Source organism: Tenebrio molitor, chromosome 8 (genome assembly GCF_963966145.1).
Source record: "Tenebrio molitor chromosome 8, icTenMoli1.1, whole genome shotgun sequence".
Lineage (NCBI taxonomy): Eukaryota > Metazoa > Arthropoda > Insecta > Coleoptera > Tenebrionidae > Tenebrio > Tenebrio molitor.
Genome location: NC_091053.1, coordinates 12,812,240 through 12,830,901, shown reverse-complemented (window position 1 = coordinate 12,830,901; position 18,662 = coordinate 12,812,240). Strand labels below are relative to the sequence as shown.

The 18,662-nt window shown below is 36.7% G+C and overlaps 1 protein-coding gene and 1 long non-coding RNA gene across 3 annotated transcripts in view; both read left to right on the top strand.

Annotated features, from left to right (window-relative positions):
- Positions 1-10,834, top strand: part of LOC138136336 (ras-related and estrogen-regulated growth inhibitor-like) — a 104,964-nt gene extending 94,130 nt beyond the window's left edge. For both annotated transcript variants that reach the window (XM_069055495.1, XM_069055494.1), the window contains 2 exons: positions 3,560-3,741; positions 10,156-10,834. In XM_069055495.1, coding sequence (XP_068911596.1) covers positions 3,560-3,741; positions 10,156-10,414 — 441 coding nt within the window. In that variant the 3' untranslated portion in view covers positions 10,415-10,834. The remainder of the gene's footprint in view (positions 1-3,559; positions 3,742-10,155) is intronic.
- A 4,518-nt stretch (positions 10,835-15,352) lies between these two features.
- Positions 15,353-16,464, top strand: LOC138137337 (uncharacterized). The gene is made up of 4 exons (XR_011161699.1): positions 15,353-15,499; positions 15,557-15,670; positions 15,725-15,989; positions 16,053-16,464. It is a non-coding gene; the product is annotated as an uncharacterized lncRNA (long non-coding RNA).
- Positions 16,465-18,662: the final 2,198 nt, after the last annotated feature.

Sequence of the window (18,662 nt, the reverse complement as noted above, 5' to 3'; positions counted from 1 at the left end):
CCTTCTTCGTCCCCTTGTTCCCGTTCAATACCCCCATCAATTTTCTTGGATCCACTCCATCAGTCTCTTCCTCTCTGCATTTTCCACCTTGTCTTTGGATTTTCTTTTCCCATCCCCCTTCTCCACTTACCAATTTCTTGCTCCTATTTCTCCTATTCTCCATTTGAAGTCCCCTCCCAAGAGTATACGATCTTCCTTTTTTTTAATTGTATCTTCTCTTCGTACCTTTTCTCGCCGGTTCGTCTTCTCTTCTCTCCTTCTTCAAAAAATTCTTCTTCAGTTTCTCATCTCTCTCATCCCATATAAACCATTCCCCGTTTATCTGTATCTTCCTGTATCCTATTTTCACCCTTTTTCCTCTATCTCTCTCTCTTCTCTAGTCACCTTTCTTGACTTCTTTTGTGTCTTCGTTTCTTCGTTTGTCAAATCGTCATCTATATACATCCTTTTCTTTCCTTCAACTTTCTCTTATTTAGTAAAATGTTGTTCTTCTGTTCCCAACTTTCTGTTTTTGCCAGCATCATCTTATCTTTATTTGCCTTAAATGCTTCCTTTACGTTCACTTTCACCCCTATCTCCCTTTCTAACTATTCTTCCACCCCCTCTCTATATTTCCTCTTATTTCCCCTATTCCAATTATTATAACATTATTCTTCCTCTTTTCCTCCTTCTTTTCTCGTTGTTCCACCTTTTCCTCTATCATTTTCATCCTTTACATCCAATCTGCCTCTTCCGTCTGCCATTTTTCTTCTCTTCCTTTCATCTCCTCTCTCACTGCCACTAATTCTTTCCTTAACTCCTGGTTCACCTCTCTCACTGCCACTTATTCCTTTCTTAGTACTTTGTTCTCCTCTCTTATTCCCATCGTATCGTCTCTTATCTCCCTAATCATGGTTTTCATTTCCTTATCCATTTCCTTGCTGTTATTTCCTTCTTCGCTTCTATTTGGGAATCTTCCCGTTCTGGAACTCTTTCTGAGTGGGTTTGTGCCTTGTTCAGACGTCCTACTCTCTTCTCTTTCTCTCTTGTTGCTTTCTTTCCTAACTTTCGTCGATTTCGGCATCCCTTCTCTCTTTCTTGCCCGCTGCCTTCAGCTCATCACCTCTCACTCACTCGTCACTGTTTACGTTAGTAATCTCTGCATTTTTTTACTAAACACGTCTGCTCACTATCGCTGCTAGACCAGGAAGAGAAGAAAATCTTCTTTAAACTCCCAATGACATCTGCAGTCTATTCTGGTACTACATTGAATGGAGCAAAATGAAAAGAAACATCATTTCTGGACTGTTTGCTAGTTTTGGTAGAATGAAGGAAGATGAAAGAAAACATCATTTCTGGATTTTTTTATAGTTTTGGTACCAATCAAACAACAACATTCTTCTCGTAAGCTTTGGTGGTCAAGTACCAGCACCAGGTGCATCAGATGTTCAAAACCAGCACCAGAAACAATGAAAACATTCAGCAACGAGTGTTATGGAACGTTGGATGTTTATTATCATATATAATATACCAAGGGACAGATATATTGCCGGAAATTTTTTCGAGCAGTCCTGACAGACGAGTGTTTGCCGCAAGAAAATTACACGAGGGCTTCAGCCCGAGGGTAATTTTGAGCGACAAACACGAGTGTTGGACTGCAAGAAAAAATTTCTGGCGATATATATCTGTCCCGAGGTATATTCGGAAGAGAATCGCCCGAAAAAATTTTTCCCTAGGGCAATTATATCGGAAATTTTCCCTAGGGAAAATTTCCGCTTAATTAAATTGTGATTGGTTGCTATTCAAACAATTCGGAGTTGTGATTTGTCAATATAAATCATGTGACATTTGAGGGCGATTCTCCGAATAATTTCGAATTACATTTATTGTCATGTTGCAAATAAATTGTTGGCAACGTCGCAGTTTTCGGCTTGGTGAATTAAGAGCGTTGCACAAACTCGAACGACTGCAATTCGCGGGAAACACTGGATTCTACATATTATGACTTGAAGGTTTTTCGGACTAAAGACCGTAATCGTCGCCCATATAACCCCGGTCCGACCCTCCGACCTGTTAAAGTCGAGTGCTTTCGGAGGATGTGGTCACTGTAGCAGTATTTGCTTCCTTGTGTATTATGAGTCCACAAGACTAGAGAGGAAAACCTCTGAAAAAAACCTCTTGCAACTACAGCCCGACCAGGGATTCGAACCCCGAACCTCCCGAATTTAAACCGGACGCGCTTGACACGCATCCACGGTGCTCGATACAATTCGCGAGGCAATTTGAGGTTACATAAATATAAATCTAAGTACAGTGCAGACTTAGGTCCCGCCCCCTTTTACTTTTGATGTATTTTATTTTTTTATTTATGGCGACATCGAACACAAATTGAACCTTTTACGTTACTTGCGACGAATAACTGATTCTGAATGAATTTCTCTGAAAATTGCACACGATCCTCTCCCACATCTAATTATTATTAATAACTAACTCTGGTAGATACCGTAAAACACTTATACGAGCAAACAAATTATTATTATTAAAGGTGTCATAACCTCTATTTCACATTTCGACACAAATGACATTTTTGTTGCTAGATTGTGAGTACACTCTCGACAAAAGTTGGATCGTGCACCAAATAAACGGTACAGTCACTAGATCTTGGCCGACCTTGAATTCGACAAATCATGGGTAATGGGTCAGCTGTGTACAGTAGATAGTGCTTAGCAATACATATTTTGTATGAATTTAGTCGAAAAAATACAGTCTAAAATGATTTGAATAACAATCTGTTTAAATCAATTGTCAAAAAATGGATTGACCGTGGGCGCCACGGTGCCCACGTGGCGTGGAGTCAACTAATTTCTTATACTGATGTTGACGGTTTGCTACGCAAGAAAAATAAGCCAATCGAAGGAGTTTTGAAATGAAAGAAGAACTAACAAGTTCTGAAATGTATTGGTTTGACAAGTCTGTCAATCTGCGATATTTCTTGAGACTATAGATGCGTGTGATGGCTAAACCGTCAGCATTAGACGAACATGATCTTGACTAGATCGTCATGGTCAACGGTCGAGTCCAAAGTAACAATTTTTGTGTAAATTCATCAACACATTTCTCGCCGTGGCTTTCACGAGCGAACAATGAACACCACCCCCTGCAAGAGACTACGCCCTCGCAGACCCAGACCTCCTCTCCATAAATCCTCCAAAACTTCCTTTCATTGCGTTCTCTTCCTTCAGACAATGATCTCACCCGATTTATTTTCGCCGCTGTCTTAAAAATAACATAAAACGATGATTTATTTCCGCCGTGGCACACTTCGCCCGACTCGTCCTGATTGTTCCTTGTAATAATGGCCCGAGTGGGTTGTACACACGAACGTAATGACCGGGATGGCGGTCGAGTAAAAGTTCGTAAAACTTTTACCGCGGCGATAACCCGGGCGGGGTCAGATAGCGCCAATTAAATTTGCTAAACTCCGACCCACGCTCCGACCCCTCTTCCGCTTCGGAGTTGTCGTCCAGACGAAAGTTGGATCGCTGACGTCGAGGAAAGTGAACGTTTTGTTATGTTGCAGAAGAATGGCTGTCTGTACGAGCACATCCGATGGGGTGAGGCCTTCGTCATCGTCTACTCGGTCAGCGACAGACACAGCTTCCACGAGGCCCAGGAGATCTTGAGTCAGCTGGCCAAGCTGAAGTTGCCCTCCTACTACACCAGTCTGTTGCTGGGGAACAAGAGGGATTTGGACCACTCCAGGTGGGTGGAAAACGGCCACCAGTTGGGCGCCACCACAACTAACAAAATCTCTCATGTCTATCGATCCCTCGATTTGCGTATTTTCACTTTGCGATCCAGTTGGTGGAAAGCAGTCGACGTTCCTCTGTCGCTTCGTCGGATAATTGGTCGGCGGGTGGCGGCGCCGGAGGCGGCGTGTCCGCGCCGAAATGCGTGGTTTATTGAACGCGGAGGAATGTCATCGCGGCTTTTATTCGCCGCGTGCACCGTCGATATCGATCTTGGATAGATGTAGATCCGATTGCGGGACCGCGTCGATCACACAAGCCAAAAAAGAATCCGGAGCGGGTCCGGTGGTTGGTGATGATTCGTGAAAAATAAAAAACGACGACGAGACAATGGAGCTCTGAGTTGTTGTTTCCTTGTCGAGATGCCGGAAACGGAGAAACATTCATTTTGAAGCTCCGGTTCGTTAACTTTTGGAATGTGCCGGTTTGGAAAAGCTTCGTTTTTGAATGTTGCTGTGGTGGTCACTTGGGAGAGCAGGGTGCCCCATAAAATAATTTTCGAAAGGTTTGTCAGTGTCATTTTGAAAAACACAAAAAATACAAAATAATAAGGGGGGGTGCATCTTGGCGTACTAGGGTTTTATTTAACTTCTACCCTCAGAGCCACCCAGATTTTTTCAAATTAAAACATAACACGTGTGGCGCATCATTTGAAAGATGATTTAATGAGGAATGAATGAAGTGCCTTTTGTCCCCGCCTATTTTCACGCCTCGGCTGCGCCTCGGCTAGAAAACTCAGACTCGGACGAAAAAGATGCACTTGTTGGCCTTGATAACTACACTATTTTTATATTAGAAACAATAATCATGCTAAAGCAATGGTTCACATAGTTCATCATAATTCATCCTTAACGATCTTTCCCCATAAATACGTCACTGAATCGTAGCAGAAATTTTCCGAAATTGTTCCGAAATAGTTGCTAACAAAAAACGTAAATTGTGGAGGCCAGTGAGGAACGCGAGTGTCGAAGTGGACGTTATGGGTCATAATGGACCCTGTGAAGTTCATGAAATGAATGAAGATTACTTTCTTGTGGCGTGGGGTTTTGTCAAACTGTAATTGAACAATTAAACAACAACTTCTTGTACAATATCTGTTTTTCTGTCGAAGCTACTTGTTTCTTAAATGGCATGCTGAATAGACACAGCTGGAGATGTTGGAGCGACCATGATCATCATTTATTCAGGGAGACGTACACAACGTCCTTTGACACTTAACGTGAGGGCAAGAATTCTTGGCGACCGCGTTGTCGGAACTATCTTCGCAATTGGTGAAACGGTAAAATTTATGTTGATTTACTCGAAAATACCGTCGATCTGGCAACACTCAAATTATTATTGTTAGAAAACGATGAAAATCATTTCAAATACTTGTCTCTCAGCGAGATGGAGCTCCTCTACGTTATGCTTTAGCTGTGTAACAATTTTTTTTTTTTACACTTAATGAAATAGATATGGCAACATTGCATGACCGCGAGCATGCAGCTTTCGACAACGTCAAATCAGGAAAAAATGAATGAATCCAAAAAAATTGAACAGTTTCGGCATAATAGAAGATTTGCGAAATAAAAAATAGTGAAGTGGAAAAACAAGCAAATACAATAAGAAGAGAAAATATTTTTGATCTGTCTAGTCTGTCAACGCGACGTTGCCAAACTTTCACGTTACCCATCATTATTTGACTTAATGTTAATTTAAGATTTTGACCATTTAGTCTTTAACACATTTTTACTGTTGGCTATAATTTGAGGCAATTTTGCACACCTGCATAAAAATATGATTTCTCCACGACTATTAAAGAATAAATGCATTCTTGTTGGATATTCGATGAAAGAATAATATCAATTCCATACCCGGTAATAGAATATAATACTGAAATCCACGGCTGTCGCCCAATCACATCCCTCGTATTTTCATTATATCACGGGCAGATCGTCAATCGATTGCGTTTGTAAACAATAAGTCACCATCGCGTAGCAACGCTCAACAAGACACAATTTTAATTATAAAAAATATTTAAAATAAAATTAAATTCAATTTTCAAAGATTGTTTTTTCTTGATGTAGTCGTGAAGAAAGTATAGTCTTCAACTCGCGTATAATTCGCGTATAATTCGCGTATTATTCACTAGAACGATTCCACCACTCGCCTACGGCTCGTGTTGGAATTTTCATCCTCTTGAATAATAGCCATCATTATACACTCGTTCAAGAATGTACTATTCTATGTATTCCTAAATGTATTGAAATGTTTGCACCACGTGGAATGTTCTTATTTGAAAAAAAATCTATGGGATCGATCTGAGGGGTTCAAGTTGATTCAACGCAAATACGCCAAAATTCCTTTCCCTTTGTTATTCTTTTGACGTGTTTTTGAATTTCTCAAAGAAATAAATCTTTCAAAAGTTACTTAAGGTAGCTCATTTTCGTTGGGACATTCTGTATTAACAGAAGCATCACGGTTTTATAACAAAAAAAAAATGTCAAAGTTAAGAATTTCGAAAAATTTGTACAAATAGTGAAAATTCTACATGTAGTAATATTTTTACAAGTAAATAAAATGGTCTTCTTAGACCATTATTATTGTATTCAATAATGTGACAATTCAAATCATTAACTGTCAACTAAGTTGTAGAACGTCTGGAGGTGAAAGTCAGTGGTATAATTAAGCGTTTAAAAAATCTATATTTTTACATAAAAGGTGATTCACGAATGTAAAATATTGCTCTTGTTTATTTTATAAATATTCTCCATTATCAATAAAATGCACAATTATAATTCCAACGTCTAAAATGCATGCATTAAACGCGTATTTGCATAGGTTTCCGCTACGACATGACCGATAAATTTGCAACGCCTGCTCTGATTTGTTTTCTTTTTCATCGCTTTGTAGACGCACGAAAATCTTCTCTTGACTTTACTTATCTTGTTTCTCCACTTCACTATTTTTTATTTTACAAATTCATTACAACGAAATTGTTAATTTTTAGATTTATTCCATCAGTCATGTAGATATACTCGTACAAGGTGACTGACGAAAAACCTTTGATGCTGTATCTTGCTTATTTTTTATCCGATTTGAATAAATGACACATCAGATGAAATAATTTTGAAAACAGTTCAATACCAACTAAATAAAAAAAAATCTTGCGTCCAGTTTTTGAGAGATGAACATCAGCTTCTTTTTTTCAAATAGCACTGTACATTTTTTTTATTCACTATTGTAGAGATTTGTCTTCTGAATATAAAAATGCAAAGAACTATACCCATTCATTAAACAAAAGTCAAGAAATTAAATAGTAAATGTACAAAATTTAAAAATCAAGTGACTAAAATAAACAAGAGAGAAGTTTGTTCTGAATGCTCGAAATTACTAAGTAAGCTCTGAATACATAATTGTCATTTATCAAAACAGTTTGATAATAATAATAATAATGTTGCTGTGGAAGAAAATTTCCAAAGAAGATTGATTTAGTGTTAACGTGTGGTGCGGCATTTTTGGAGATAGAATGGACTAGTGGGTCCCTTTTTTATCGACAGCAGTCTAGATCAAACAAAATATCATATTATTTATTATCAAACGAAATAAGCCACTTTCTGGATGAGATACCATTAACAGTGTTGAATAGAGTCATGTTTCATCGGGACGGCGCCATACCACATAATGCACGCATGAATTTTGTATTTTTAAATCAATTAAATCATTTTGGTGAACGATGAATGGGTGCCCATGGAGCTATTCGATGGCCCGCTAGATCCCCAGATTTGAATCCATTGGATTTCTTTATATTCATTCGAAACTTTCGAGACAATGTTTATTTGACCCCACCAGGTACCCAAAAAGAGTTAAAAAAAGGATAATGCGAGTATGTCAGGAAAAACGCCGAAATTTTTTACTGAATGCAAAGGTGGGCATTTCTAGAAGGTATCGACAGTGTCTGCAACAGCATTGAGGAAATTTTCAGCAACTCGAATAGATTTTGTATTGTTTACAAATTTGATTACATACTTGATTTTTGATTTTCAATTTTTTTCAATTAAATTGTTTTTGTTTTTTCTTTTAATGTACGAATATTCAGAAGAAGATTCTTTATAACAGCGAATAAAAAAATATATAAAGTATAATTTGAAAAAAAAAGTTGGCTCTCGTCTGTCAAAAAATAAATGTCGAAAAAAATATCGAATAGGATAATAATGAAGTGTTTTTCGAACTATTTCATTTGATGTGTCATTTATTCAAATCGGATAAAGAATAAGTAAGATACAGCGTCAAAGGTGTTTCGTCAGTCACCCTGTATGAAAACGATAAACCTGTAACTACGAGTATAAGGCAGGGCGGATCAGATTGTGAAATTTAGGAAGCAATAGTACGGTGACAATCGTTCTTGCTCGGCTATTACACTCGCAACTTGCACTCCCAATTAGTAAAGAAGTATGTATATGGTGCGGCAAATTATTGCCGCACCTAACTCAAGAGATGCTGATCTTGAGCTGCCTTGTGAACAGATGTAAGGAATGAATCTAAGTTATTTTTTTTTTGTCTAGATCATTATTCATTACTAACACTAGAAAAAAAAGTAAGTAAAATTGGCAGAGTTACGTTCTAGTACTTTCTGCCTTATGCGGTTGGCAGTTTTAATCTGAATGCGATTTTTGAATGTTTTAGAATTAAAACTTCACGTTTAATTAGGTCTATTTGCATTATATACAGAGTGTGTCTGAAATACGTACTCGCTAGCGTATGAAACTTTTTTCTATAACATTTTGCAAAATTCGCAGAAGTTTTCCAAGATATTTTGCCTCCCAATTTTTACGAAACGAGCCGTTTTGTGTAATTAAATAGCCTCATTTTTGTTTATAACTACATATGACAGTTTTAATTGATGATTTATACTCAGAAAATGTTCGCCCTTACCTATAGGCGGGTATACATTTTACGGGCTAATTTATTCCAAATTTTAAATCAATTTGTAACGTTTTTTCGTAAAAAAATCAAATAGAAAAAACAGGTCCTTTAATAAGCTCTGCTACGTATTAAAATAACACACGTATTTTAGGTTCACCCTGTATAATAAAAAATGCTTCTTATTCCATGTTTACACGTGATCTCATTTGACACACTTTGACAGCGTTTTAATTTCAATTATATTTACCTCCAAACACAATTTACACTACTTCCGATTTTGGAAAATTTACTCCACAGGATGAACGAATCGTAATGATCTCATTCTGCTCTTGTTCTAATTTAAAAAATATATTTTCCAAATTAGCTTTATCGAGCAGAAATATGTTTCGTAATATAACGAAACTTGATAGAAATAAATAGTAAAGTAAAGTAAATACATAATACCAAAAATAGTAGACCGAAAACGAGCGAAATCCCATTTTTCCACCGCTCACCCAACACAGCCACAAGTTATTATCGCCGTCCAGTCAATACATTTTATTAAATATCTTAATGGGAAAAGAAAGTTAAAAAGAGGACTCGGAACCTATTAAATAAATTCAAGCGCAAAAATGGACAAGAATGTTGAATACTTAAGACGGCCATTTTGTCATTTCGCCGTTAATTAATGGAACGATTACGCTATTTGCGTGTCTTTTGTCCATACCGAAGCGATTTATCGCGCGCCACTGTATTATTATCATCATCATTATTATTAACATTAACTGAGTTTAAATAGGTAAAGAGGTTAGGAACGGTAATGGCGGCACCTGTCAAAATATTTTCGTTGGAAAAGTGAATTTCACGTATTGTCGATACTCGTTCGATATCTATCTGTAATATCTGACACTAAACACACAGATCTCCGCCACAGATAAAGAATAGCGAGTATAAATTACACGCACAGAGTGGTTCGGAGCTGACATGTCGCGTCCGCTTCGCAGAAATGACCGTACCGATTATAACATCGCCATTCGTACGTCACCCCGACAGAATAATTTATTCGCCATTTGAGAGAGGCGGATCTGGGGCGCCGCATTTTCGGTACCAGGTGGTAGTTTTTTTTTGGGCAATTTTATTTCTTCCCAGACGAGTTTTTGAGGAATCGCGCTTCAGCACGTCAGCGTAGGCAGACCCGGTACGACATATATCCAGAACAGTATCGCGTTCACTCCGGTTGTCAACCACAAGAGCACCGATCGATATCTTTTTTCCAATCTGAAATTCCGCCAGAATATTTCGTATCGAACCGACGGAGTCGACAACACATTCGGAGCGAAGCTGAACTCGTTGGGATCCTGTCAAATGGGTTTACTCGCACGTGACCGTTCGTATCCGGCTCGAAGGACCGGTCCTTCGAGCCGGATCGAAACAGAAACTTCATCCGTGTTTGTACTAATTAAAAAGATGTTTTGTTTCGCAGGCAAATCTGCGTGGACGACGGCCAAGAGTTGTCCCTCCAGTACGGATGTCAGTTCTACGAAGTGAGCGCGGCGGAGAACTTCGCGGGAGTGTCCTTGGCCTTCCAGTCCCTCCTGCGGGAGGCCAGATCGGTGCAGCTGCTGAAAGCCCTCCCGATCCGGAGGAAGCTGGGCGTGAACAGCGTTTCGAAGGTCCTAGGCAACATATTCGGGAAGAACTCGAAGGGCGACCGCAAGAAGAGGCCCTCGCTTAGTATATGAACGATCGTAGTTTAAGCAGCCACAATCAAAAGTTCCTTATTTATTCATTAAGAAACTATCACGGCCTTGTTGTAGACGGGATGCAATAACTGGACGTTATTGTCGGAGACGAATTCACGAAAAGACTGACTTTAGGAAGAAATTGTCGAGCAGCCGAGTCCGTTCGAGTTTTACAAAAAGAAACGAGCAAAAGAGAGACGATGTAAAATGTTGTTAAGTGTAAAGCACGTCGTGCAGTAATAGTAGACGTAAAGTTTTCTAATAAATTTACAATGATCTCAGATAAAGTAAATTTGTAAAGCTTTCGAAATTCGAAATGCATCTAATGCTAGCTCCTCTGTTGCAAATGTACATATTTATATTTTATATTTTTATACTGTAATACGGACAAATGTAGGTATAAATAAAACATCCAACAAACATGTTTTTGCAATATCCCACCGAGTGTCCCAGATTAGGGAGTTTACGTTTGTCACTAGATTCGACTGTCACATACTACAATGACCTGTAGTAAATAAATAATAAATGATGTAGTAAAAAAAAAAATAAATGATTATCCCATCGCGGTAGGCCTAGTTGAATGTGCCGTAAGCCTCATAACATGAGTGAGACTAGTATCGCCGATAGAAGGCGCTCCTGGTAGTAGTGGAAATCTGTCTCCTATACAGGGTGTTATGGAAGTCCACGTAATAAATTTAATCACCAATAGAACTCTTTAAAATAAACATTTTTTAATCGAATATTTTTTTTACATTTTTCTAGACCCTAATTCGACACTTCCTCATGGGATAATCAATTAATCATCAATTGCAACGAAAGCGTAAGCGAAAATGTTTTTTTCGGCCTCCGTCTAGAAACACTGATGTTTCATGCGTCTAAATCGTCTGGAAACTAGCATTTCCCTGCCTAGGCAAGAAAATCGAAACAGGAATTTTTAATGAAACATTTTTGGTTGGCAGCACAAAATGTCAATGTCATGTGGAATTTTTGTACAATTTTTTAAGTGTAAAATATTGATGTCGGGCAAATTTGTATCCTTTATCGCAATCTATACATTGTGTATAGCAGTAGAGGCCGAGGGGGTGGTACCAAGCGGCGTCTTAATAATAACAGAGAGGACGACGACGGTTTTGAATATTTGAGGAATTGACTGCTTTGGTCGTGACTGTCGCCTCTTGGATCCTTTATGTTGCCAATGAAAGAAAAATAAATTCCCCATTCGGTAATTTTTTAACAAAAATTATTATATTTTGCTTTAAATAAATTGTCGGCCGAAAAAATTTTGTGTATTACACGGCTAGAAAATGTTTTGCAAGTGCTCGCACTAGTGCCGCCTCTTCTCCACAAACCGTGCTTGCACTTGCAAAATAGCATTTTCTAGCCTTGTGATACAAATAACTATTGTGCAAGAAAAAGGTTGCAGTTTCTTTTGAAACAAGAACGACTGCTTTTTCCAATGTTATCGTTATCAGTATTAAAAAGTCACAGTACGGTAGCTGTTCGATTTTTAAACCGAAGTTAATAATTGTTTTAAAGTTGTTAAAAATGATGGTAGAAGTGTGGGGGTAACTTTTGACAATAAAAATGTGACATATGTCAGATAACATCGAAAAAAATATCTCTGTTGACACTATAAATAGTTGAATTTAAAAAAAAAAACGGAAATGAAATTTTTCCTGATATAACTTTAGTTTTAAATATGTATTTGTCAATTAATTGTCTACTTGACAGTACGTATCAAATAATTTTTAAAAATGTCATTGAATTATTTATTTATAAGCTGACAGATCGTCAAATAATTCTAACCTATTTCTAAAAAGCCATTTTCAAACTGACAAAAATGAAAAAACGTGTCATTTTTTGACATTTCCCGTTTTTTTTTAAATTCAGCTGCACATGCTGTAAATCCACAAGTAACTTTGTTGAGGCTTTTTTTGGACATAGATACTGTGCATTCTAGGTTAGTAAAATCAGCAACAAAAACGATATTAGAAAACATAGTAGGTAGAATAGCCGAAAAGATGTGAATCAACAGGCCTTGTAATGTAAAAAGTGCTGCAATCACACTCTCTGTCTCCAAGGATTAAAAGTCTGATAAGTTCAGGCAAACAAACCAAATTTATATAAATTTAAACTTTACGACGATCGAGGGGCTCACAAAGGCGATATGGCGATGATAAAAATAATCTGGATGAACACGTAACGACAACTTTTCCCAAAAGAAACTAATAAAACTACCATGCAAACTACGGTGCGATCAACAATTACCTACTTAGATAAGGGGCGGCTGTGAGTTTGACAGTGTCAGATTTTTCGTATCTTTGCTAATTCAGCTAATAAACGTCAAACAACTGTCACTATGAATCAAATTTTAACGCAAAAATGTTTTTTTACTTTAAAACATAAAAGATTAATTTTACTTTCGTAATGGTGTTTTCAATAACGAAGAATGGAAATACAGCGCTGTTGCCTGTTTGGCCGAGTTTCCTGTCAACATACCGCGAAGATTTCAACGCCTTCTTTGATCTAAATAATTGTTGATCGCACGGTATATTTAACAATGTGTATACTCTCGTGTCAAAAATAAATTACTCCCTAGAATTCGAACTTTTAGGGAAATAACGTTTGTCATGTTGTGTGTAACTAGAACTTTCAAAAGTAATTTTGAATGCTTAAGGTTGGTTACTATGAATTGAGATATTAAGTCCCAACTATAAACCATTCACGATTATTTCAAATTCGGACTATCTATGAAAATCTGACATTTTAGTTGGCAGTATTGTGATTTGTCTTAATAAATCTATTTTAGGTTATAATTCAACCGGACACTACTCCCAAGTTGTTACATTTTTTAAATAATAGAACGCATTAGGAACAATAATCGTAAAATTGTAATTGAAATGAAACATACATATTTGTAGGGCAGTTCTGGGTAAATTCTTATTAACTAAATTAATGACGGAATTGACAACAATGCGAATATTTAAAAACGAAACGTCATATGACAGGACCTGACGCCAATCTAACAAAAAAATATCGCGGCCTCCTGCGTGTTTAAAATAATCGTGAACGGCATATATGCTATCCATTTACTAAACTCCCGCACTGCCAAAGTGTTTGCAAGTTGCCGCACTGCCGTTCTGAGGCTAGTAATTTTCACTTTAACGTTGGCGCAAAAATTTGAAACTTCAAATTTGATGTTAAGTTTAATAAATTCGTATTCTTTCATTCAAAGAATTACTTAATGAAATGACTGAACAAGAAAAAGATATGAAACAAAAAAATACTGTTAACGACCAGAGAGGAGTTAATTATTGTTTGGACATAACCAAACTTTTCTTGTTGACGTTTTTATAACTAGATTTTGTGTACAGGCAACTGAAACTGAATGTCACCATAGGTACAGTTAATTTCAAAATTATAGAGTACACCTAATTTTCTACAGTGTGAAATGCACTTACATTTTTTTGTCAATGATCAATGTCAATTCTGACAAATAAAATGCCTAATCTAACCGAAAACGCGAAAGTGCTCATTCTTTCCAAATTAGAAGAAGGCTGGTCGATCCGGAGGGTAGCCCAGGACTATAACATCGCGAAGATCACTGTGCAGACAATAAAATAGACGATATTATGGTGTTCTAAAAAACTGTAATAAATCGACTTCTTGATTTTTGAGGTGTACTCGATAATTTTGAAATTAACTGTACACTCCAAAAAAAAGTCAAAAATTTGACACTGACAGTGCGGGAGTTTAATAAACGGATAATAAATATGCCGCCAGAAACCAAAATTGATTGTGAAACGAAAAAAACATCCATCACTTAGCGAGAAATAGAGCCATATGCAACTGTTCCAAGGAATTCGCTGCCTTACGGTTACGATATCTTTTGTTTGTCACCAGAAACCACATAGCCTCCAACCTAACAAAATTTATGGCAACCTAGTAACGAATATCCCTAAATCATAAGGAGTAATTTATTTTTGACAAGATATGTAGAAAACCGTGCCCTTGGTGCATAAATAGCTATTATAATGCTCATTGGCGGTTTGAGTATAATTTAAAGCAATGATATCGATTACACTAGAAAATCTTTTACGACTCCAATAGCGACTTTGATGAGAATTTTTTTAACCATTCTGCATATTCTTGGACATTAAAATCACCAACAAGACGCTATTGGCATTATATTCGTAACTTAATGCCACTTATTGCACTTCAAGGTTATGGTAGGGTATAAACGTAAATCAACAGACCTATACCTAATGTAAAAAGTGCTGCAACAAACTCTCCATATATTTAAAGCGTAGACAAAAAATTTTAATGAATAATTATCTAAATTCTAAACGGTGATTCTCATAGACTTGTATACGATTTAAACTACCAACCAACCAACGAACCAACCTGCAAAGGGCAGTGCGCAGCAAAGGGAAAGAAACAATCCAGAGGGACACTTAATAGGCAACTTTCCTTTAAAACAAAAACTAACAAAACCGCTATGACGGGCTAATTATGAACCAACTCAAAAACCAATTAACACTTAGGCAGAATATAGCCTAAGGGAGTCCGTTTCGGCTCAGGGACGCGAGGGTCGCGGGTTCGATTCCGACCCAGGGCGAAATTTAAAATAATTTTAAAAAAAGGCTATATTCTATCTCGTGATTCGGAAGTCACGTTAAGCCATTGGTCCCGGTCTACTGAGTTGGTCATCATGCCCCTCATAGATTTGTAAACCAGTCCTATAGTCTATTTTTTCCTGGTAGGCGCGTGCGTGCGCATTTACAAAATCCTGCAACGAAATGCGACTTTCCTATTGGTTACTTTATTTTTCTACTTACACTAGAGAAATGTGCAATATTGCAGTTTTCTGTACTGTCACATGTCACTGTCAATCAGGTCCAAGCTGCCATTTTTGTTTCATCGTGTCTTAGTTTTCCTTTCGTGTTTTGTGTTGTGTCCGTTTAAATAAACTTCTTAACCACTAAGAACTGTTTTTTTAATAAATATTAAAAAAACAGTTCTTAGTGGTTAAGAAGTTTTTATATGTCAACAAGATGTCTTAATTTCGATCACCAAATAAATCGCGTAAGTTGGATTTATGCTAACATCAAGTAACAGTTTTTTATTAATGCATATTTATAGCAAATTTCTCACAAGCCGAGAAAGAAATGATCGTTAAAGTATTTCGTGGGATCTCCAAGGATTTTGCCGAGTTAACCAAGACGGCTCAAATGGAAAAAACTGCAGATTATACTGGTATTGATTTCTGAGTTTTTTGTTGTATCACAGCTTAATTACTTTGTGTTGAAGGTTGTGGATTTAAAACCATTCAATGATACTTGGCGGAAGAAAAGAAGTGTGGGCAATTACAGGCACCGAAGAAACCTGATAGGAAATGTATGATTCAATTGGATGAACATCAAAAATATCTCATTCGAAAAACAGTGCACTCATTTTTCTCTGCAAACAGAATTCCTACAATTGATGCTGTGTACAGGGAAGTGCAAAACAATGAAGAAATTTCAAACATCAGTCGTTCTAAGCTTTATAATGTTTTACACGATTTAAAATTCAAGTAAGTACATACATTGTTTTTAATTAACTGTAAACATTGAAATCTATGTTTTATTTCAAATAGCACAAATAACGAAACAGAAAAAGCCTGTTAATAGAAAGAGAAGACATAACTGGTGAAGAAGATATTTACGGGAAATAAAAAAATACGCCAAGAAGGGAGACCTTTTCTCTTGCAAGATAATGGTTATTATAACTGATTGTAGTCGAAGCAGGCCATGTCCATGTTATGAAATTTTTGCCGCTTTCATGTGAATTGTCAATTTTTGTCGACGTCACTGTAATTTTTTTTAGGTGAAAAGTGCGGTGTTGATTGTTTTGTTTTATTTTTTTTTTAATTGTTTTGTACCCAATTTAACTCCTGTGTGTAAAAAATAAAAAATGTATATATAATATTTGTTATCAATTTTTCCACGAGTTTATTCATAAACTTTTTTGTTTACATTTTACAAATTATACAAAAATTAAATCGTAAACATGAGTTTTAATATGCAACCCCAAATACTGATCCCCTAGATAATATGCAACCAAAAATACTAACAATTCCTGCATCCTGCTAAAAATCTTAGCTATGTGATTCTACCTTTCGGAGATGCGCACGCACGCGCCTACCAGGAAAAAATAGACTTTAGACTGTGTAACAACATTTCCACTAACACAAATGTTAAAAACAATTCGTTGTCAAAATCAAAGACAGTGTTGCCATCGCTAATTTAGGAGATTTCAAAGCCACTTTAGCACCTAGAACTTTTCTACATTCGAGAGCTTTTTACATCTCATTTATATCTCAAATGTGTTTTAATTTTTTCAAATTTACAAAATGTACCTAAATTTTGTAAAGTATATTATTATCCGTTTGCAAAAGTAAAGTTACATAAAAATCCATCCGATTTCGTATTTACAAAATCTCAGTTCCAAACTTATTTCCGAAACGCAACGTACACAATAATTTTCCAAAATTTATTTAGAAAATGGACAAGACAGGTAGAGCCCAGGTATTATACAGGTGTCCCCAAAAAAAAAAGACGAGTCTAATGGTCCCTTATTTATCGGAGGATTTTAATTATCTATACACCAAATTAAATGATTGTTAATAGGCTACAAAACGGGTTAATAAATTCACGTATAGCTCCAAAGGCTTCAAGACTAAACTGTCAAAATTTTTTTTTTTTCAAATAGGTTTACATTTTTTTTTTAGTAATTCTGATAGAGATTTAAATTCTGAAAACAACAATGTGTCACAAGTATAACTTCACTTAAAAAAAATAACACTAACTTTTGAAACAAATGACGAGCACCAAGCGAAAAGCTATCAAAAAGCATTGCGTTACAATGTAATAACCAAATTAAGGTAGCTGGAAAAACAAATGACAAATGATACATGTGGGATTGCACAGATATGCCGCCAATGTTTAGCGCAAAATGGAACATAGACGATAGTATCGGTTTTTTTTTTAATTTTTTTGTGTGAATTTTTGGTATTTAAGTGTAGGTATACTTGTGATACACTGTTGTTTTCAGAATAAAAATCTCTATCAGAATTACTAAAATATTTTGACAGTTTACCCTTGAAGCCCATGAGGCTATACTTGAATTTATTAGGTCATTTTGTAAATAACGGAGTTATGGACTCGTCTTCTTTTTTGTGGACATCCTGTATGTACCTACATAATTTAGTACCTATCTTAGCACCAACTCTTTACTACCAGTGTGCATACAAAATCTCGTGATTGATATGTGGCTTTGCCTCCAGGGTCGACTCTTTATCGCTCCTAGCTCCAACACTACGGCCTCGCCGCCTCCTAGATCGATTATTGAAAGACACAGAGTCTCTTGTACCTACTTATGGCCAGCCGCAATATGTATGCACATCAAAGAATATACCAAGATGCACATTAAGGGGCTCGGAGAATTGCCTCTCTTCAGTAGCATGTATACTCCGTACGGTGATAGATTGCACGTTTTTAAATTCTAGTTCCAAAACATAAAGCAGTGAAAAATACGAAACTCTCCATCTCAATTGTTTCACGTTATGTAGAAAACCGTTGTATCCCTGCAGATTAATTCCCACCAAACCAGTTTCTGTGTCTGTCTTCTGTCAAAAAACGTGCAATCTATCAGAGTACGGAGTATAATAACCCAGGTATCGCCAGTCTTCCGCCAAAATTTAAATATTTGAAAATTCAAACTAAACCCGCGAAATTGAACAAATTGGCCATATCGTGATCGTCATCGAAGCAGTAGGACCCCTAGGTTGTGTATTTTCTACAAAATGGCGGCAGACTAACTCGGGATGCAAATGGCGGACCTGCAGGGTGAACAAACTTCGAAATAAAAATGCATAAATCGGTGGGAGGACGCCTGTATTTATTCTCGTTTTCATCTACAGTAATGATTGATATCACACCCGATCACATGATACATAGAATATTCAGCGGTGCGACTTTACATGACATAACAAGAAAAATACATAATAATACAATAAATTTGTCTATCTACCTTTTGAGGAGTGTAGAAAAAGTAAGTTCCTTTTCCTTTTGTTTGTTTTGTCGGAACGAAACTATACAACAAATAAAATAACAACGGTTCCTCAGAACCTGAACTAGAAATACAAGAACAAAGCGACACCGTGAAACAAGTGATAGTTAAGTTATTACTTATTACGAATAGACAC